A 20,000-nucleotide genomic window follows, 5' to 3' on the forward strand; every position below is an offset into this window, starting at 1 on the left:
TTTCCCTTGTAGGGCTCAACAGATGTCTTTGCTCCTTGAGTATAAACTCCGAGATGTCAGGCAGTTGCAAGTGCAGAACTGGAGGGTAGTGACGCATTGCTTTCAAAACACAAAACTAAACTCTCCTTTGAGTCTGATTTTAAAAAACAAGTGTGTTTATTCTTACTTTCAAGCTCGGGTATAGAGACACTGTTGTTAACTAAGCATTGAACACAGAGATTCCTTGGACGCTTTTGAGAACGTTCCTTGCAGCAGTGGAAACCATTTCGCTGTAGCTCTCTCCTCTTCATGATGTGCCTCGAATAATTCAGATGGCAGACACACTGAGATGGCAAGAGCCTGCCCCCCGCGTTGCATTTCCTTCCAGAGACTGAAGTAGCTCTCTCAGGTCCTTCAAGGAACTCTAAGTGGACACATGACCTCAGGTCTCAGAAGGAGCGTCCCTCAGAAAAGTCTGAATCCTCCCCAGTTGTTAGAGACGCGACCTACTTTAAATAGCAGATGCTTCTGGAAGGTTGGCAAATACAATTTTTGTGACTGATGTAATACCTCAAATTGTACCAAGGAGGTTTTCTATTTAAAGAAAACCTATTGTGAGTTCTTTTGTGAATATTAACTCCCTTATCTCTTCGGATTAAAATTGAATTTCTGTAAAGTGGGGAGGGGCAGGGATGCATTTAAACAACAAGCAAGAGTTTTGTTGAATGAAAATGTCTGCCTTTGTGTGTACATGTTTATGATGGAAATGATGACCCTCTCATCACCTTTTCTTAAAAACAAACCCAAACCCACCACACACACCAGCTTACCTGCTTGCAGAGCTGTGACAGGCCCGGGTGCAGACCTGTCCTTAGGTGAATGAGATGATGCTTCATCTCCCATCATACCTGTGACACCAACATGAAGTGTCTGGTGGCCCCCTTGTACAGATGGGGAAATAAAGGCTCCAACTCATGTTTGGTGGTGAACGGTGCAGAAAATGCACCAGTGCCTCGGAGCCTGCATTCTAATGAGACGGACCACAGATCAGTAAAGGAGCAGATCCACCCTGGGGAATGTTCTCAAGGTTTTTACAGCTGCTAAGGGGAGAATTAGGAAGTGTGTTCCACCATCCCCTGCCCCCCTCTCCCGTGTTGAAGGAATCTTAGGGACATGGTCTCTGCCTGCAGGGACGTTCTGACCCGGATGGGGAAGGGTTTAGCGAGCTGGGAAGATGAGTGAGCGCTGAATGGTGTGGTGGGAGGGAGAGATCATTGTGTGCTGGGAAACTTGGAAAAGGCTTGAAATAAGAGGTCTGGTTTGAGCCAAGCCTTAAATTGCACTCTCTTCTTGCCCAGCTCTTCTTGGAAATACTTGGAAAGGAAATTCCCTTGTCCCACTGCCCAGTTCTTTGGGTGGAGACTTTTTTAAAAATGGGGGATGTAAGAGTTTCCTTCCCTTCCTCCTTCCTCTTCTGTTTTCCTCTCTGCTGTTGAGGCAATAGCGGGAGCCATGCATACGTGTTAAGAGCCAACATACACATGGCATTGTAGAGCCACGTCGCCCCACACCCTGCACTGTGCTTTTCTCTGGGCGCTGTGTCATCTGAGTGTTGTCCATGGCAGTTGTGAACTGTGTTTCCCTTGGGGACACAGCCACAACATCTGACCCCATGGCAGGAAAACTCCAGTGGCATCTAATTACTACTGTGACTCCCAGAGTCTGGAATCATTACCACCACCACGGATTAGGAGAGTGAGATTTAGCGGTGCTGTTTAGAGATAAACAAGTGAGTCTGCAGTTAGCGGTTAGCGAGTGGTTGGACAGCGGCCTGGCTCTAGAGCATGGTTTTAACCATGACCCCAGGCTGCCATCCAGTGGAGGCGTGGCCAGATGTCTTACAGAGCTCGCAAGAGTCTTTAATTACTCCTGTCCCCATTGGAAAAAGAAAGCCCCCCTGGAATTGGGAATATACATACCAGGTAGACGTGAGTGCATGTGTGCGTATGTCCGCCTGTGTGAGCGTGGTCCTGGACCACAGCATCATGTCAGATCTTGGTAGAAGTGAAATGCTTAGGCCCACCCCGACCTGCTCAGTCAGAGACTTAGGGTGGAGCCTCGCTACATGCTCATAAGTCCTCTGGGGATCCTGGGGCATTTAGAAGCCCTAATTTAGACCAAAAAGAAAACTTCTTGAGGGACTAAGCCATGAAGATGAGAAGAGGTCTCTTCCCTCCCCTGGGCATGGGGCCAACCTGGTGTCATTTGGACCCCACATTGCCCTCCAGCTCAGGGACTTAGGAGGTCCATCCGTCATCCATAGCTTAGGTGCTTCCTCTGCTCTGAGCCCCGGGTCAGGCTGCAGGTGTCCAAACAGGAACAGGGCATCTGGCCCCTGCCCACAGAGGGGCAGCAAGTTGGATACATTGCAGGAAGAGTTAAGAGTCTGGGAGGCATGAGGTCCAAGGGAAGAGAAGTGCTCCATAACAGAGTGAGGACGTGTAGGCTGGGACCTGTGGGAGGGTGGGCACCAGATGAAGGGCAGGAGTGGTGAGGGTGGGACGGTGTACCCCAGGCAGGGTGAATCTGTGCAAGGCCCCGAGGCAGGAAGGCCTTCAGCAGACTCGGCACGGCCAGTGAGGGGAGGGGATGGGATCCACCCCTGCTGAGAGTGGTCACCACCTCAGCTGCCAGGCGAGGGTATGGCCTCATCTGCTGCTTGTTCAAGAGAAGCCAGAAATCTGTGGTTTTAGTGTGAAAACTCTTGATTTCTAAACTTTGGACCAGACTGACACACACATTGATGTTGGGTTTATTGTGTAAATCCAGGTTTTGCCACCAAGCCCCTTCTCAGTTTGCCTTCTTGCTTTCCTCTCTTCTATTTTTTTGGCATTTTTTTCTCTTCTATTTTTCTAGTCATTCAAAGAACTTTCCTGTGTAAGTAGTAATTTTTCCCATGACATCTATCTTTATTTATTAAATTTTTTGAGGTATAATTTATATACTTGTTAGGAGCCAGAAAGTTGAAATGAAACTTTTTAATTTGTAAGAATAAATGACAGATAAAATAACCTGAGAGGGAAAAATGTGATACACACACACACAGACACACAGACACACACACACACACACACACACACACACATACACACAAGCTAAAATTTGTAAATGTTTTCATGTGAGTTCACCCTGTTGAGGATTATGGGAATCACGTGGTTTGTTATGGGGAGGGCCTCCCATGACTTTTGTCAGAATGGTTTTCCATCAGGAATATTTGTAGTGACTCGCAGCAGGGTGATTATCAGGTGGTAGTTGACCTTGTGTTCCTGTGGTGGCACCTCAGTGTTGCCTTCCACCTGATTCTGACCCAGCCCTGTGAGTTAGATGCAGCAGTGGGTGCATCTCCCATTTATGTAGGAGGAGATTGATTTGGAGAAGATAGTAACTGCCCCAAAAAGAAAAAAAAAAGAAAAATTTATGTACCTGGACATGAGGGTGACCCTGAAGACCAGGTGAGCAGTGGCTGCTGCCCCCAGAGCTGTTTGTGGTATTTATTCCTCTGCTGATGGGGAAGTGCGTAATGAAAACAGGCCACGAGGGCCGGCTGGAAGGGGCTCTGGCACAAACCGGCCAGAGCCAAGCTCACCCTGCAGTCCAGCCAGTGGTGGTGAATAGGAGGTTAGCAATGAACATGATCCTACTAATCTTCAGGTTGACGGTAAACCAGCACAACTGACCTGTTTTTGCGGGCAGTCATGTGACCTGAGCTTGGGTAATGGAGGGAAAGGGAGCAGAGCCTCCCGGAAAACTAGCAAGGCATTTTGCCATCATTGCATCACTTCTTGGGGGAGGGTGCTGGCTGGACACCTGAGAAGGGATGTGGGCCCTTGTCCTGGATCGCACCTCCACCACACGAGAGCCCATCACACGAGAGCCCACCCCACGCACGCGCACTGATTTGGGGCACCCTGTTTGCATCGAGTCTTCTTTCCCACAGCCCAGCCTGCGGCACTCAGCCCTGGCCGTGCACGTTAGAACCGCCGGGGAGCCTTGAAAACCACGGGGCCAGTCGGGTCAGGGTCCCCTGGGTGGGGGCCGGGGTTGGGACTCCTGGTGTGAAGCACCTGCTTCAGAGCATTCCCAGGGGTCACCTGTACCTGCAAGGTCATCTTTGTGTAGTGACCACCTCGTTTCTGCAGGCTCTATCACCGTTCTCCTTGCAAGGAAGTAGAAACCCGCCTCAGATGAGGGAAGGGTCCACCCCAGTGAGAGCAGCGCAATCCACTGCAAACCTGACCCTCCCCTTTCCGACTCCAGTGGCACCAAGTGTAACGTCCATGAACCTGTTTTTGTGCAGTCAACTGCTTGGACCAGCATGTTCGGAAGTCCCCGGAGAGCGTCGCTTTGATCTGGGAGCAGGATGAGCCTGGAACTGAAGTGAGGATCACCTACAGGTACCATGTGTCCCCTGAGGGAGGGCGCCTCTGTCGTGCTGGACGTCAGCACCAAACGCTGCTGCCGGGCTGTGACAGGAGGAGCCCCGGCCTCCTTGCCTACCTGGGCAATACTTGTTGTCTCTAGATTCCCCTGGAAGGAACTGGGTCCTCAGAAACAAATATGACAAACGTTCAAGGCACAGGGCAGACTCTTGGTGCGGTCCCGTGTGACTGTGACCTCTTCTGGGCGGGGGGTTATATGAGTATCAGGGGCCATGTTTCCTCTTGGGAAATGTTCTCTGGTCTCAGGAAAAGTAAACATGAACATGGACTGAATAAAGTACACACTGGGGTAACTAAAATCAGCCCCTCTTAGTGTGCTTACAACTGTGGCACAACAAATAAAATGGTCTTTAAAAAGGGGCTAAAATAAAACAAACAAAAAGGGGCTACACCTGATATTTGTATCTGTGACTCCTTAAATAAATTCTTCACGTATCGTGTACGCCAAGCCTGTGTGTTGGGGGGTTTGAGCGGACCCGGCGTCTGGGGGCAGGTGCTGGCCTTAAAGCCCTGCCCCCTCCCGGGACTGGCTTGCTCAGAGGTCTCTGGTCTGTCACCGCATCCCTGCGGGAAAAGCCCTTTGCTCAAGCTTCAACTTACCTTTCCAGCGCTACCTCAGGAGGAGGGTTCAGAGGAGCAGGTCCTGACCGCGGGGACCCCTGGTTTCCTGCTTGTTTTTCAGACGCAGGTTTTATCACAGATCCAGGGCACCAAGCCTGGGGAAGCTGTGTTCAGCTGAACTTCTGGATGGAGCAAAGTGACATTCGTTAATCTGCTGTGGCTCCTAGTGCGTCCTGCCTTGCTTGTCCCTCCCCTGCTCCCAATACCCCTCGGCCGTCACAGTCCCTCCCAGCCTTTACTGCCAGTCACTGCACTGACCTGGGTCCCCTGGACAGACACCCTCCTGACTCCATGGGGTCCACGCATCAGCAGCACTGTGGCCTGGGACCCCCGGGCCCTGCACACTGGAGTTGGGGGCACTGCTCTAATAGACAAGCTGCTCCACTGTTCTTCACCCTTATTGGCCCGACTTGATCTCTCTGTGATTGTCCAGTAGATTAAGTCTCTATGGGTGGGGGTGGAGGAGGTCAGGGGAGTTCAGCTGTGGGCTAATTTTCTCCGGTCCTCCCGTGGACCAGGACCCGGAACTGGGGTTGGGCCGAGTCAGGCCCCTGAGAGCTGCTCGGCTGGACTGCTGAGTGTGTGTTTGTAACTGGGGGGGAGTCTCAGGACTGCAGCCATCTTGTTAAAACAAAGAACAACTTCATTTCCATAGCAGAGCAGCCCCGGGCAAGGTATAAACCTGTAAGTACAGGCAAAGAATTTATTATTCTCTCTCTAAAAATAAACAAGCTCAGCCTGAAGAAATGGTTTTACAAACTTCAGCTGGTCTTAGTGCCAGGTGACTGTTGTTATTTACTGTTTGAGGGAAAAGAGAAGTGTGTGAACGGGTTGTCTGTAATTGCAGCTAGTTTTTCTTTTCTTTTCTTTTTTTTTTTTGTGGTACGCAGGCCTCTCACTGTTGTGGCCTCTCCCGTTGTGGAGCACAGGCTCCGGATGCGCAGGCTCAGTGGCCGTGGCTCACGGGCCCAGCCGCTCCGCGGAATGTGGGGTCTTCCCGGACCGGGGCACGAACCCGTGTCCCCTGCATCGGCAGGCGGACTCTCAACCACTGCGCCACCAGGGAAGCCCCTGCAGCTAGTTTTTGAGGGACTTGGATTCATAATTTTCCTGGTCATGTTAGGTTTTTGACATGAGATTTTCTTCCTCCTGTCTCAGAGGAGAGCTGACTACACTTGGTGCTTGTCGTCCTGCCAGCATACAAACTGCCACTAAGATAAAGTGCATTCCTGCCAAGTGTCTCACATGGTGGCACCCAAGGTGCCCCAGGATGGTCACAGGCCTTGGCGACCTGAAGACCAAGTTCCAGACCCATGGTCTGAGCCCTTGAAGGAAACTGCGTGGGGATGTGGTTCTCACGGGCTGGGGTGCTGGAGGTGGATTCCTGGGGACCACGCCTGCCTGGTCTGTCCTAAGCTTGGGGGACCCATCTCAGTCCTCAGGTGCACAGAGCCTCTCCCTCCTGCGTCTGCTGAATTCTTCTGAAGAGGTGCACTTCTGAAGAATCATCAGAGAGCTTGTAACGTGAACCCACTCCTGTCCCAAGCCCAGTGATATGTGGGTCCACATGTGTTGCACACGCCCTCGCACACACGCCCTAAACGTGCACGTGTCTACAACCTGCTCTTGGTGTTCAAGGATCCTCCGGAACCGCTCTCCCGGGTTGCAGGCACCACCCTGCTCCTGTTCTGGAAGTTGGGCCATTGCCTGGGGGTGGCCTGTCTGCTGTCTTCAAGGTTCTGAGCACTGGGGTGTATGTGCAGCTGCACCTCCCTAGGGTGGGGGAGGCCTGGCAGGACCAGCTTTGGGAACCCCGGGGCAGCAGAGTGTCCTCAGCCCGGCCCCACCCCGCCTGCAATTGTTGCTTGGCTGGCGGCAATTCCCAGGCGCACCCTGGCAGACGGGCTGAGGCCTCGGCGGCCTGCTAGGCAGCGCGTGGGGCGCCTCATGCTGGCGCCGGCTGCGTGGCTCTGGGAGAAGGACAGCCTCGTGGGCTGGGGTTCTGTCCTTCAGGCGCGGTGCTCCCTCCCTGATGGGAGGCGAAGGGGCAGGACCTCCGCTGTCTGGGATCAGCCTGGGATGGCCTGCACGTGTCTCCCGGGGAAGAGGGCAGCCTGTGACCTGAGGCCGGAGCCAGGGCCAGAGGGCCGCCCATCCGATTTCCAGCCTTCTTCTCCCCAGAGGTGTGTTCAGAACTGACCTGAGGGAGCTGTTCTCCCCAGCGAGCCAGCAGGCCTGCAAACCTGGGCCCCCTGGCACCGCCTGAGGCCTCCGAGGCCAGGGCTGCAGAGGCCAGGCAGGCACATAATCTGGGTGGCTCCCCGAGGCTGTGCAGCCAGATAGCACTGGGAGCAGTTCTTTCCAGCCGTCCACGTGCTTATTTCGCAAGATGGTCCTTCACATTCAGTTTAAGCAGACAGATTCTAGAGGCCCTTGGCGATGGGGATGTGGACAAACACAAATCCCTGTCCTCTAGGCAGGTGGTGCGGGGGCTCAAGACCATTGCCTGCCTGGAGCCCGGGCTCTGGGCCAGGGGTTTCCAAGCTGGGGACGGGCAGAGGGCATGGAGCAGAGCAGACGCTGTGGCTGGTCCTGGTGTTCTGTGCTCAGGACCTCTCAGTGGAGGGTGCCTGTGCTCGGACAGAGGCGAGAGCAGCCTGAGAGTATTCACCAGGCTCTGAACCAGGATCTCCCGTGTGAGGCTCTCTGAACAGGGGTCCAGACATGAGTCCTTTTAAAAAAAAAGTTTCTTAAAAATTTATTTTATTGAAGTGTAGTTGATTTACAATGTTGTGTTAATTTCTGCTGTACAGCAGGGTGATTCAGTTATACACATATATATTCTTTTTCATATTCTTTTCCGTTATGGTTTATCCCAGGATATTGAATATAGTTCCCTGAGCTCTACAGTAGGCCCTTGTTATTTATCTAAGATGTGACCTTCTAATTAATCTGTAGCATGTTTTAGCCCTGGCCTGGCCCTCCTCTGTGAACGCGGGTTGCCGTGAGGGCAGCACTGCTGTGGTCATGGCCAGGCTGTGCAGCTGAGCTGGGCGTCTGGGCTGCAGCGGGGAGAGCAGGCCTGGTACCCCCCATGTGCCCACACGTGAGCCGAGTGGAGTTTCCACTGTGGGTCCAGCCCTAGAGGCGATGATTTCTGTAGTTGTTCCAGCTGGGCCTTCTTATGGTGGGGCGTGCACAGTGGGGAGCCCCTGCTCAGAGGCGCAGAGCGGACGGAAGGCCCCCTCCCCGCTGCCTGCCTTAGAGCCCCTTGGCCAGCGCGGAGGACGCCTCCTGCCTGGGCCAGCCGACCAGGCACTGGGCGTTACTGGTGCCTAGCGTGGGGGGCCCACTGAGAATACAGAATGGGGCTCGGCCCCTGGGGCGGCCCTCTGTCTGGGGCAGCCACACCAGCACCCCTGGGTAGAGGGTGCCGCGAGCTCTGAAGCCTGGAGGCACCTCCTGAGAAGCTGGCTTGTGCCCCGGGCCCCGGGTGTCTTTACGTGGCCACTTGTTAAGGTCACGGAAGGGCCCTGTGGGCTCTGGTGGGAGGAAGCAGGAAGTTGCTGTAACGCCGTTGGAGAAGACTTTGAGGAAGTGCTGGGGGGTTGGGTTTTGGGAGGCCGAGGAGGGGAGGCCCGAGCATGGAGGCTGAGGGCAGGGCCGGCCAGTGCACTGTGGGGTGAGGTGGCGGGGTGGGTGGAGGCCTGTGTTCCCGCCTGCTTTGTCCCCAGCTGTGTGTGACCTGGAGCAAATCTCCAGCTCTCTGACCCTGTTTTCTCCTCCACTGGGTGCTGGGTGTTGAGCAGCACAGGGGAATGAAAGCCCAGACCTGGGTCTGGGAGGATGTGGGTCTGATTTGGCTGTAGGTCGGGGCAGGTGAAGGGAGGTCAGTAGAGGATTTCAGATTTGACGAGGGGAAGGGCACGCGTGGCCCTGCGGCTGCTGCGGCCGGGAGGGCCGGGTGGGGTTTGCAGGGAGAGGTCCTCACCTCAGGAGAACAGTTTGGAGCCCGCTAAAAGGCAGCCCCCCGACCCTTGCACCTGGTGCTTCTCACCCCCAGATTAACTAGAGTTTGCAGTGAGCAAACTCCTTTATTAAAATATTAGGGCAACTGAAGGGGAAGATCATTAATGGACATAGTGAGGCTGAGGGTGGGGTGCTTTGGGGTGAGCCAGGGCCGGTGACCATGAGGCTCCAGGACAGGGGCCCCTGGCAGGCAGGGTGAGTGGGTTTGTCGGTGGGCTCTCCTCGGTGGAGGCACCGGAAGCTAGTGGCTGCCAGGCTTGTGTGCGGTGTCCCCTGCTGACCTCTGAGTAACTCTGATTGCAAAACTTGGTCAGGAATCCCCGTGCTGGCTCCCAGAATCCGGTAGGAGCTCTGGGTTACGTGGATGGAGCTGGTTTTAAACCAGCATTTAACTTTCCTTTAAGACTTGGCTCCAGATTTTGAAGCTGGCAAGTGCTTTGAATCTTTCTATACGTAACACTTAGTTTTCTTTCCCATTCTTTTGGGCAAGCTGAGGCTCTTGGAATTTCACATTTTACAATGGCCCTGTCTTGGGACTGCAGCAGGAATGACCTCCACAGAGAGTCGAACCTCCTTGATGGGGCCCTTTCTGGGAACCCTCTGGCGGACGTTTAGTTGGAGGACCACACATAACAGACGTCTCCCTTGGAGCTGGATGCCTGCTTTTTGTGAACTCCCCTCTGCTGTGCAGGGGATGCTGGAGGGGGCTGCATTGCGGGAGGTGGAGGGGCAGCAGCCTGCGGAGGGAAGGGGCGCTGGCCCCTTGGGGACCAGTCTTTAAGGAGGTGCTTCTGTTCCAGCTGTGTGGTTCGGCTTCCGGCAGCTGCAGACCTGGTGGTGGGAGGGGGGCCGACAGCCTTGCTGTGGCTGTGCTGGGCCCCCTCCGGGGCAGCACAGAGGCCTGCTCGGGTGCTTGTCACTCCAGGCCCCTCCCCCACCCTCCCCGCCTGCTCCTTGGCCTCTTCCTCTTCCGGCTGAGGTGGCAAATCGAGGCCCCTGGAAGGAGCAGCCCGGCAGGCAGCCCTGAGACCCTGCAGGGCCGCCCTGACGCTCGGCTGACATGTAGCCCCCCGTGCTGGACCCTCTGTCTGCTGCCCAAGACCCGCTTGCAGGAGGGTTCCCTGTAACCAGCCAGGGGCTGGCTGTCCTCCAGGTCCCCAGGCCCTAACCCTGGCCCTGACCCTAAGGCTGGGGCAGCCCCCGCTGTGTGGGCCCCTGGCACTTACGATCTTCGTTTGGATTCCCGGTCACCCTGGGTTGTAAAGTGAGGGACCTGATGCCCAGCGAGCTGAGGGGGCTCTCAGGCTCACCCAGCTGGAAATGCCAGAAACAGGGTTTGGACCCAGCAATGTCTGATCTGCGAGATGTGCTGTGGCATCTTGGAGGCGGTGAAGGTGTAAATGGCGGGCTGCCCTGTGGCGCTAACTTGGTGACAGGCCTGTAGGTCTGTGTGCAGACATCGCACCCCTTCACTGACCAGGGCTATGTGTTCCAGGACCTCCAAGACAAGGAGTCGCATGTTAACCGCGATTCCAGCTGGGGAGGAGAGGTCAGTGCCTGAGGGCTCCAGGTGGCATCTAGGAGGGACAAGGGATGGCTGCGGAACAAGGTGGGCCTAAAGACTGTGGAGTCCTGGTGTGACGGCGGGGCCGTGAGGAGCAGAAAGTGCACGTGCTGGAGGGGCTCTGGGGACCTCGGGGCCCTGGAGGCAGGAGGGGTCACTTTGGGTACGAGAGGAGGGGCAATGGGCCAGGTTAGGGGGCCTGCCTGGCCCTTCATTCTGTCTCCTGACCCCCTGTGTCTGTCTTGGACCTCATCCGAACCTGGGAACAGTGGGGATCTGGATGGGGGAGAGGCCTGGCAATTTCCCATCAACAGATCCAGTTAAACTTCCTCTGGGAAGCTGGAGCGAGGTTTCTGGGCCACTGGGAGGGTGGATTCCTTTGCTCCATCTGGGCCGACAGCCCCATTCTCCCTGCTGGTTGTCCTTGGTAGCTCAGGGCTACCAGCCTGCGGGAGCCTCTGGGGTTCTTCGTGTGTTGGCACTGCCTGCCTCGATGTGAGCAGGGCTCTGAGTCTGGAAAGGAAAGAACTTCTTTTCCGGAGACAAGACTCGGGCTGAAGGCCAGTGCCGAGGTCCAAGGGAGATCAGGCGTGAATTAGCGAAGAGGGCAGACCTTTTCTCAAGTCTGACCCGTCACTTCTGTTCCACCAGGGCTGCGTCAAGAGTGGGAGAGAAAGACTTAGGCTGAGGGGGAGCTGGACCCTGGGGCAGGTGGTTCTGAATGTGGAGCCAAACACTGAAGCGTGAAGAAAAGCACGCCCACCCCGCCCCAGTTCTGCTCTGTCCTGATTAGAGGAAGGCTCGATTCAACCACAGTGAGCAGCTTTGAACACTTCTCTTGCTCATTTCAATCCAAGGAAAAATGTTACATAAATAACGATGGAGTTGGCAGACGGCAAACATCCTCAGGTTTGGGAACCTTTGAAATAGGGTGTCAGCTATTCTGAAGCTGTGGGTTTTGAGAGCTGCCCTTGGAGCCAGGCTTGGGTTTGAATCCTGACCTGACCCTTGACCCTTTCAGCTGAATAGCCTTGAGAAGTCACTTAACTCCTCTGTGCCTCAGTTTCCTCATCTGGAAAATGGGGTCGTGATGGTAGCCCCCAGCCCACGGGCTGTTGTGAGTGCTCCACGGATGTGCCTAGGGTTCAGACCAGCGCTGTTCCTGCTGTCACTGAAGGAACTGTGCATGTGGTGGCAGTGGGCGGGCAGGAGGAGGCTTCCCTGGGCAGTAACACGAGCGGGTTGGGGAAGGCTGAGGAGGCAGGAGCCCGTGGGCCTGCAGGTGGCCGAGGCTGGCCCGGAGAGGAGGCTCCTTGTGGTCACAGTGGGTGGCAAGCGTGGCTGGAGAAGACGGGGCAGCTGGTGGAGGTGGTGGGGTGACACGGCAGGTGGCGGATGGGCGGGGTGCACAGGCATGGCGGTGGGCCTACCTTCCCTCCAGGCTCCCGGAACCCCAGGCCATTGCCAAGTGCCTGGAATCTGTAGCTGGCAGCAGCCCTGACTGTGGATGATGCATCCTCAGACCCACCTCCCACCCCAAACGAGGGCTTCCCATCAACAGCCACGGCAGGGCGCGTGGAGCAGGTGGGCCTTCAGGGGAGGGATTCTCGAACCGCATTCAAATACACTGGTGACTCTCATTCACCCTGAGCCAGTGACACGGCTGCCTAAGATTTACACAAAAGCAAACTGGCATTTTCACTCTCCTTCCTGCTGTTAAGGAACCACTGATTTTCACCAACTTTATTTTTCTGCCATTCTGCAATAATTATAGCTACTGTTTATAGGATCCCTTTATATGTGCCTAGGACTTCATATTTGGTCTTAAGTCTGTTTGGGCTGCTATGACAAAACACCACTGACTGGGCGGAGTGGGGGGGCTTATAAATAACAGAGACTTATTTCTCACAGTTGTGGAGGCTGGAAGTCCAAGATCAAGGTGCCAGCACGGTCACCTGCTGGTCAGGCCCTCCTCCTGGGTCACAGCCAGAGCCTTCCTTTTGTGTCCATACATGGTGGAAGGAAAAAGGGAGCTCTGTGGGGGTCTCACTTATAAGGGCACTAATCCCATCATGGGGCTCCACCCTCGTGCCCTAATTACCCCCCCCCCGAGGCCCCATCTCCTAATACTATCATCTTATCATCTTTGGGGGTTAGGATTCTGCAGACATTCAGACCACAGGAGTCCTCGAGACCACCTTAGTAGTGGTCCTATTATTAGGCCATTCTATGGTTGAGACAGTCTAGACCCTGGGTGTATGGGGAGCTGGGTGGGAGCCCCATCTCTGATCAGATGTTGTTCACTGAGGCATTCTCCTGAGAGGCAAATTCTCTGAGTCCAGAACTTTCTGCAGAGTGTAGCAAAACCTCAAGGAGAATACATTTATTTTTTGTAATAAATTTAGAAAACATGTAGCTTTAGTGATTGCAAGTCCACTGGCTGGCCTGGCGTCAGCTGTGGCAGTTCAGCTCTTGTTTCCTGTGAACGCCGAGTGTGTGCGGGGCCTTCCTTGGCAATGGCAGCTTGGGCGTTTTTGTGTCGACATGTGGCAGCTGCTTTACAGTTCACTGCAGCTTACCTTCGCTCAAGGTCATGGTCACGTGATCAAATCATGACGTGAGACGAATTTCATACTTGGGTTATGAGCCTGCCCAGCTGAATTTCCTGGGCTTCTGTTCTCTCGGTGGCAGTAAGTAGCAGAGTAAGCGCATGTCATTACGTTAGATTAGATTTAGTGGCTACAGTAATGTCTGGGCCAGAGGAGTCAGCCAGAGGGAAGGAGTTGGTCCCGAGGCCTGGTGAGCTTCTCCCTGTGAGAAGGGGACCCTCTTGCCGTGCTCCGCTTTCCGAAAGCCAGCCCTTGCTTCTCTCACCACCTCCATCTTCCAGAAATGGCTTGCTGAAGAGAATATCAAAGTCTAGAGAAGTGTACCGAAGAAAGATGTGTCCTGTCCAGTCCTGCATCTGGACCACGGCGTTGACCCCTCCCCTCAGCACCAGGCTTGGAGGAAAGAAGTGACTGTCACAGGCCTTCCACACACACATCGACACAGTTCCCCGGGTTCCTTCCCTTATCGGCAGAAGGAAACGCAGAGGACAGGAGCTGTGTGCTGGCCTATCAGTGGGGCGGCCCTGCCCATCGCCCTCTCTGAGGGGCAGGATGTCTCCTGCCAGGGTACAGGAGGTACAGGAGGCTGGGAGGCATTTGCGGGGTGGACCCGGCGCTCATGGTTAGAGCTCGGGCTCCAGTCGCCCTGCACCCGCCAGGGCTCTCGTCCTTTCTTGCTTACCTGCTCTTCCTTTCCAGTCCACAGATATCTGTTGCATACCTTCTCTGAGCTAGGCCCGGTTCCGGACGCTGGGAGGAAGGCAAAGAACAAATCCCTGCCCAAGTAAAGCTCATACTCAGTGGGGCAGGTGGACAAAGAAGGAGGTAGCCTCTTTTCCAGTGTTTAATGAGCACAAGAGCCAGAGTAATGGTAATGGTAACAAGTAAGCAAGGCATGCATTCCGGATGCGTTTCTTAAATACAACAGCACCACACACACACACACACACACACACACACGCACACGCACACGCACACAAACACACCCGGCTTATCTTACTTCCCCTGGGGCTGTCCAGCTGTGTCCTGTTTTGGATTGAGCTGGGCCAGAGGTGCCTTTCTTCCGTCTGTGTTTGGGCAGATGTCGTGTTGGTTACGGATTAGCATTGGATGAATGCTCCTCCCACTTGAAGCTTAGAGTTGGCTGTAGAAGGTTTCCTTCCTTCCCCCAAGGCCAGGCAGCATTTTGCTGGTGTTCAGCACCCTGAATATGAGGCCAGTCTGTGTATTTGTGCCTGTCATTTGCATGCGTCCACGTGGAAGGCATGGCCCTGAGGAGTCTACTCACAGACAAACGTAGATATCTTATTCAGAACCTGCATGACGAATGCTATATTTCTCCTGGCACTTGAAAATAGAACTCTGACTCATTTTGTTGAGATCATTTCTCAGAAAGCTGCGTGTCACTGTCCCTTGGAAAGATCTCGCAGGCCAGGAGGAAGCCAGTGCATCCTGCAGTCAGCCCAGAGCACCCATCACTGAGTGGCTGCATTCTCTGTTTGATAAGAAACAGCATTTCGGTTTGTGAAAGTCTGAGAAGTTATGAGTATCCAAGAACTGCTTTTGAATGATTTTTGAGTACCTCACGTAACAGGATCACTTGAATAGCACTTACTTTTTTGTGATTTGAAGACCTAGGTTTGCTGACCATATATTCCAGTGGTCTAAGTCTGGAGAAGATTGCTAATGAAAAGCAAAAGCTTAAAATGAAAAATCCAAGTTTAAAAATATAATGGATGAACTGGAAAGATGAGGAGAAATTGAGATGGAATTAAATAGGGACAAATGGACAGTCTGGAAAGTCCGATTTTAAAAATTAATTTACTGACTGTGATATGGAGGACCCCTGTTCAGAGTCCTGTTCTGTGTGTGGCGATGGTCAGTGGGTTAGTGACCTCATGTTGAATTTGGGCCACCTTTGTCAGGCATTAGAAAATAAATGTATTCTTCATTTACATGGTTAAATATAGAGTTGGGGTCAAGGGTCTGCGTTCCATATTCTGACCTGGGCAGATACCATGGGAATGCCGGGGTCCGTTTGGTAACCTGGGGGTTTCTAGAGAATGGGAGTGGCGTCACGGAGGACTGGGCGAGAGAACCTGGGAGAGAAAAGGCTTTGCGAGGTAGTGGTGGGGGGTATTCAGAAATCTGAAGGGCTATCATTGAATGACAGATTTTCTCTGGACATCTTTAAAGGGCTGAACTGGGACCAAGGGTTGGAAGTGGAACAGCTACAAGTCTTGGCCTGATTCTAGGAAGACTGTTTAGTGCTGTGCGGGGTGATTCCCAGCAATGTGATGTTTAAGCAGAGGCTGGACCGCTGTGGCCAGGAGCCTCAGGGAGGCTTCAAGGATCTCTTCGACCTTGAGTTTTATGGCCTTGGCAGAGAGGATGGGAAGGGGAGTGAACTCGAGAGATTTACCCCGATCAGATTCTTTACCAGAAACTTCTCTGGATGCAGCGGCAAGGGTGTGGGACCCAGCAGACTCAGTTCCAGGGCCCATGAGAAGGCCCCTCGATCCTCCAGGGAACACCTGGGCTACCTCAGCTTGGTCTCCAGACCTTCCCGGGGCTATAGGTCAGCTGCCCAGCTCTGACCGCCAGGCAACTTCTGCCCCTGAAGGGGAGTCCTTTCCCCTTTGCTGCCTTTCTCCTCCTCCCCACGGCCAACCTTTCCAGAAAGCTCTCCCTGCTGCCTCAGTAATTGTACCAGAAGCTGAGGTGATAAACGCCCATCACACTTTCATGTGCCTTCATTTCCCTAGTGGGAGCTGGATTGCAGGAGGACACTTCCCCTCTCATTTCTTTTGTCTGGTGCCCTACTCGCCCCCATGGTGCCTAGAATGGAATTTTTAACATCTTACAAATTCATCAAAATGAATTAGTTGATTTTAGTACTTCTAGAAAGTAATTTCAAACAAAGACGTCTGATGGTAAAGATAATCTCTACTGAATGTTTGGCCGAGTCCTGAGTGGGTGAAGCTTTTCATTAACACTCGTGACAGTTAAACAAGGTGGAAGGGGCCTGCTGTTTCTCAGGTGATCTTGTGGCAGCTGAGAAAGGTGAGCTCCCATGCCCGTGCAACTCCTACAGAAAGTAACCCAGGCCTCTCTGTCTGGGCGGCTCTGTGCCTTCCTCGACTTCAAAATGCTGCCTTCCGTCTGCAGAAAAAGGACTGGATGTCGTCACCACTGATCTCTGACGCACTTGAGCCTCCATCTCCCCAGCACCGACTCCTTAAGTCCTTAGCGCTGTTGAAAATGGCACCTGCGCTGGGCTGAAGTTATCCTTCTGTGGGACTGACCGTAGCTGCCTCTCGAGTGCTGTCACAGAGTGTCCTAGCCTCCTCCCCGCGCGCAGGAGGCGTGTTTCTGGGCCCTGGCTCCGGGGAGTTTGCTGTTGGGGGCTGTCGGGGTGCTCTTTCTTTCATCACAAGCTCAGGTGCGGGGTGGATGGGGTCAGTGAATGGTGCTTTTGTCCTCCTAAAGCCTTAAGGAGAAAGGATAGGGTCCTACCAGAGAGGCAGTGTGCCAGCCTGGGCAGGAGTCGAGGGGGAGCGCAGGCTGCACTCGTGTTACCCGAACCAAACTTGGGTCCGTCCGCTTGCCCGTGCACAGTAAAGCCAATCTACTGACACCGGGTTGGAGTGAAGGAAAGTGCAGCGTTTACTGCAGACACCAAGCAAGGAGTCCAGGGCCGCTGGTGCTCAAAACACCCCACTCCCCGACGGGTTTCAGGAAAGCCTTTTTAGAGGCAAGGTGAGGGAGGGGAGTCCCAGGGTATGTGATCAGCTCACCACAGTTCTCTGGCTGATGGTGACTAACAGGGCTGTTAACATTATCAATCCTCAGGCTCCAGTAGGTCCAGAGGCTACAAGTAGTTAATTTCTTCCGTCTGGTGGGCGTTTTAGCATCTGTAAAACAACTCAGGAATGTGCATCAGATACTATTATCTAGGTACTTTAGAGAAGAGCTAAAGCAGAGGATATGGGGGCGGGGTCTGTCCCTGGAAGGCCCCATAAGGTCCTGCTTGGTTACACTAGTGATCTCTCGTCTGGTCTCCCCCAAGGCCTGTCACTGCCCACCCTTCATTTCCTGCTGGCCCTTGCTGGGCTGCCCCTTTCTGGGCCTCTGAGCACAGGGCAACCACAGACGCTCCTGGGTCTTGGCCAGGAGGGTAGAGCCACGTGGGTGGGGTGGACTTACTCTGCCCTTCCATGCCAGCTTTCTGTTAAATAACGAATACAGCAAGTCATTCACACTGACGTTATGAGCAACATTGGAGCTATGATTTTGAGTGTTTAAAATATTTCTGTTTAAATTGTTTTGATTTCGCTTAAAAATTATTTAAGAAACTAAGTTACAGATGTTGTATGTGCTTTAAAAGTCTACAGTGACCCTTAAATTTGTGTCCTCATATGCTGTATTGAAAAGAAACCATCAATGAATTTCAAATGCAATATAATTTTTTTCTTTGGAAGAAAAATAAAAAATATATATATATAAAAAACAAATACAATAAAACAAGAGCAGTGAAAATGGGAAATGTCCCTTCCTGTGGGAAGTGGGGTTCAGTGGGACCACGTCGGAAGCAGTGCTGAACCCAGCGTCCACCTGCTTCTGCTCTCCTGCACTTTCCTCCATTTCCTGCTCTGGTTTCTGGTAGGCTGTCATCCTCTCGGGGTTGTGTTGGGTCACGTGCTAACCCCAAGCATATCAGCTTGTTCAGCGGGATGCTGCTCTCTGACTGGCTGGCCAAGCCTAAGCCCCTGGAGTGGAGGCAGGGGCCATGTGGGCACAGGAGGCGGGGCACAGTGTCCTGGTCCCTCAACACCCAGCCCTGCCCCGGGCTGCGGGTCGCTTTCCTTCCCAAATCACTGAGGCTTCGCAGAGCTGGGGTCCCCTTCCCGGGGTCCCCTGCCCAGCAAGGCCTGTGCTGACCCAGAGAACAGGGGCCTCTCGGGGAGGATGTGTCAGAAGGCTCCGGGACCGGATGACCCAGGTCTCTGAGAAGCTCTGCTCTCAGTGGATGCAGGGACAGGCGATTTTTCTCAGCAGTGTGGCCGTGAATCTGTGTCAGGACAAGCCTACAAAGTTACAATGCTTTCTGAAAAGAGCCTTCCATGCATCAAGTGTTGGAGTGGCTGCCCTCCCCCTGGCTGGCCGGGGCTCCAGTGCCTGCAGTTTGCAGAATTATTCCAGCCAAATGACTATGCGTTCTGGCCCTCCCCCTTCTCTGACAGCCCTCCCTTCCTTGTGCCATAGGGAACTGCTGGAGACCACGTGCCGCCTGGCCAACACGCTCAAGAGGCATGGAGTCCACCGAGGGGACCGGGTAGCCATCTACATGCCTGTCTCCCCGCTGGCTGTGGCCGCAATGCTGGCTTGCGCCAGGATTGGAGCCATCCACACTGTTGTCTTTGCTGGCTTCAGTGCGGGGTCCTTGGCTGCGAGGATCAATGATGGTGAGCACGTGGGCAGTGGGAGGGAGGGAGGAACCTGGGTCGCCTAGCCTTCAGGGACTTAGCGTGGTGACAGACATCACTGAAAGTCACACATACAGATGATGGACACTACCAGGGACAGCACATGGCTGAATGAACATTTGCTCTATCAGCTGAGATCTGAGTGCATTGGATTTAACCAGATGAAGGAAGGGAAGATTCCAGGTGGAGGGAGTGGCATATGTACCCACTGGAGGAGGCTGTGTGGCTGCAGTGCAGGAGGGAAGAAACGTAGGGTGAGATGAGGCTGGGGAGATATGGGGAAGATTCCACAGGTCAACAGCTGGAAGCCTTCTGTGATGAGGACTGATGGGGTGGGCCATCTCCTGAGGCTTGGAGTCAGGTGTGGGCCTCGTGGTGTGTCTTTAAGGCCTTCTGTCTGCAGGTAGGTCAGGGCCTCCCAGACAGGTGTGCAGAGCAATATTGTCTCCTTCTTTTTTCTGGTGTCGGAGGGCTGAGTGTCTGAATGGTGGCCTCATGTCTGTGCAGCCTGACCCCTGCTCCCTTGAGATCCTAGAGGGTTCCCTGAGCTGGCTCCCCTGGGGGCTGTTGGGAATTCTTTGTGTCTCATAGAAGACTTCCCTTTGGGTAATGGACAGAGCTGAAGGGCATAGTTCTCAGACCTCTGTTGACCACTCTCTTTAGGAAAGACTGGGGAGCCTTTCTGTTCCCTTTCAACATTTCCCCTCTAATTTCAAGCATTGGTGCTGCTACTCCTTTCTCTCTCTCTCTGAACTCTGTAGCACCTACTGTGTACCAGGTTTTGTTTTCAGCAGTTTGTGAAGGCCATCTCTCTTCATTTTAACTTAGTCTTCATAATATTATATGAGATAATACTCTTGCTATTTCTACCCTCTCTCTTTTTCTATTACCATTGAATCATTTTAAAGTGTACAGTTCAGAGACATTAAGCACATGCACAATGTTGTGCAACCGTCATCACTATTCCAGAACTTTCCCGTCATCCCAAATGGACATCTCATACCCATGAAGCAGGCATTCCTCATTTCCACTCCATCCAGCCTCTGACAACCACTAATCTGCTTTCTCTCTCTCTATGATTTGCTTGTTCTGGAGGTTTTGTAAAAATGAACTCCTACAGTATGTGGCATTCTGTGTTCTACTTCTTTCACTAAGCATCATGTTTTCAAGGTGCATCTATGTTGTAGTGTGTATCAGTATTTCATTTCTTTTT

At 53.5% G+C, this 20,000-nt stretch overlaps 1 protein-coding gene across 2 annotated transcripts in view; it reads left to right on the forward strand.

Annotated features, from left to right (window-relative positions):
* ACSS1 (acyl-CoA synthetase short chain family member 1) overlaps positions 1–20,000 on the forward strand; it is a 42,759-nt gene that overhangs the window by 3,630 nt on the left and 19,129 nt on the right. For both annotated transcript variants that reach the window (XM_060031272.1, XM_060031274.1), the window contains exons 2-3: positions 4,337–4,433; positions 18,567–18,766. In XM_060031272.1, the coding sequence (XP_059887255.1) occupies positions 4,337–4,433; positions 18,567–18,766 (297 nt within the window). The remainder of the gene's footprint in view (positions 1–4,336; positions 4,434–18,566; positions 18,767–20,000) is intronic.

Source organism: Delphinus delphis, chromosome 15 (genome assembly GCF_949987515.2).
Source record: "Delphinus delphis chromosome 15, mDelDel1.2, whole genome shotgun sequence".
Classification (NCBI taxonomy): Eukaryota; Metazoa; Chordata; class Mammalia; order Artiodactyla; family Delphinidae; genus Delphinus; species Delphinus delphis.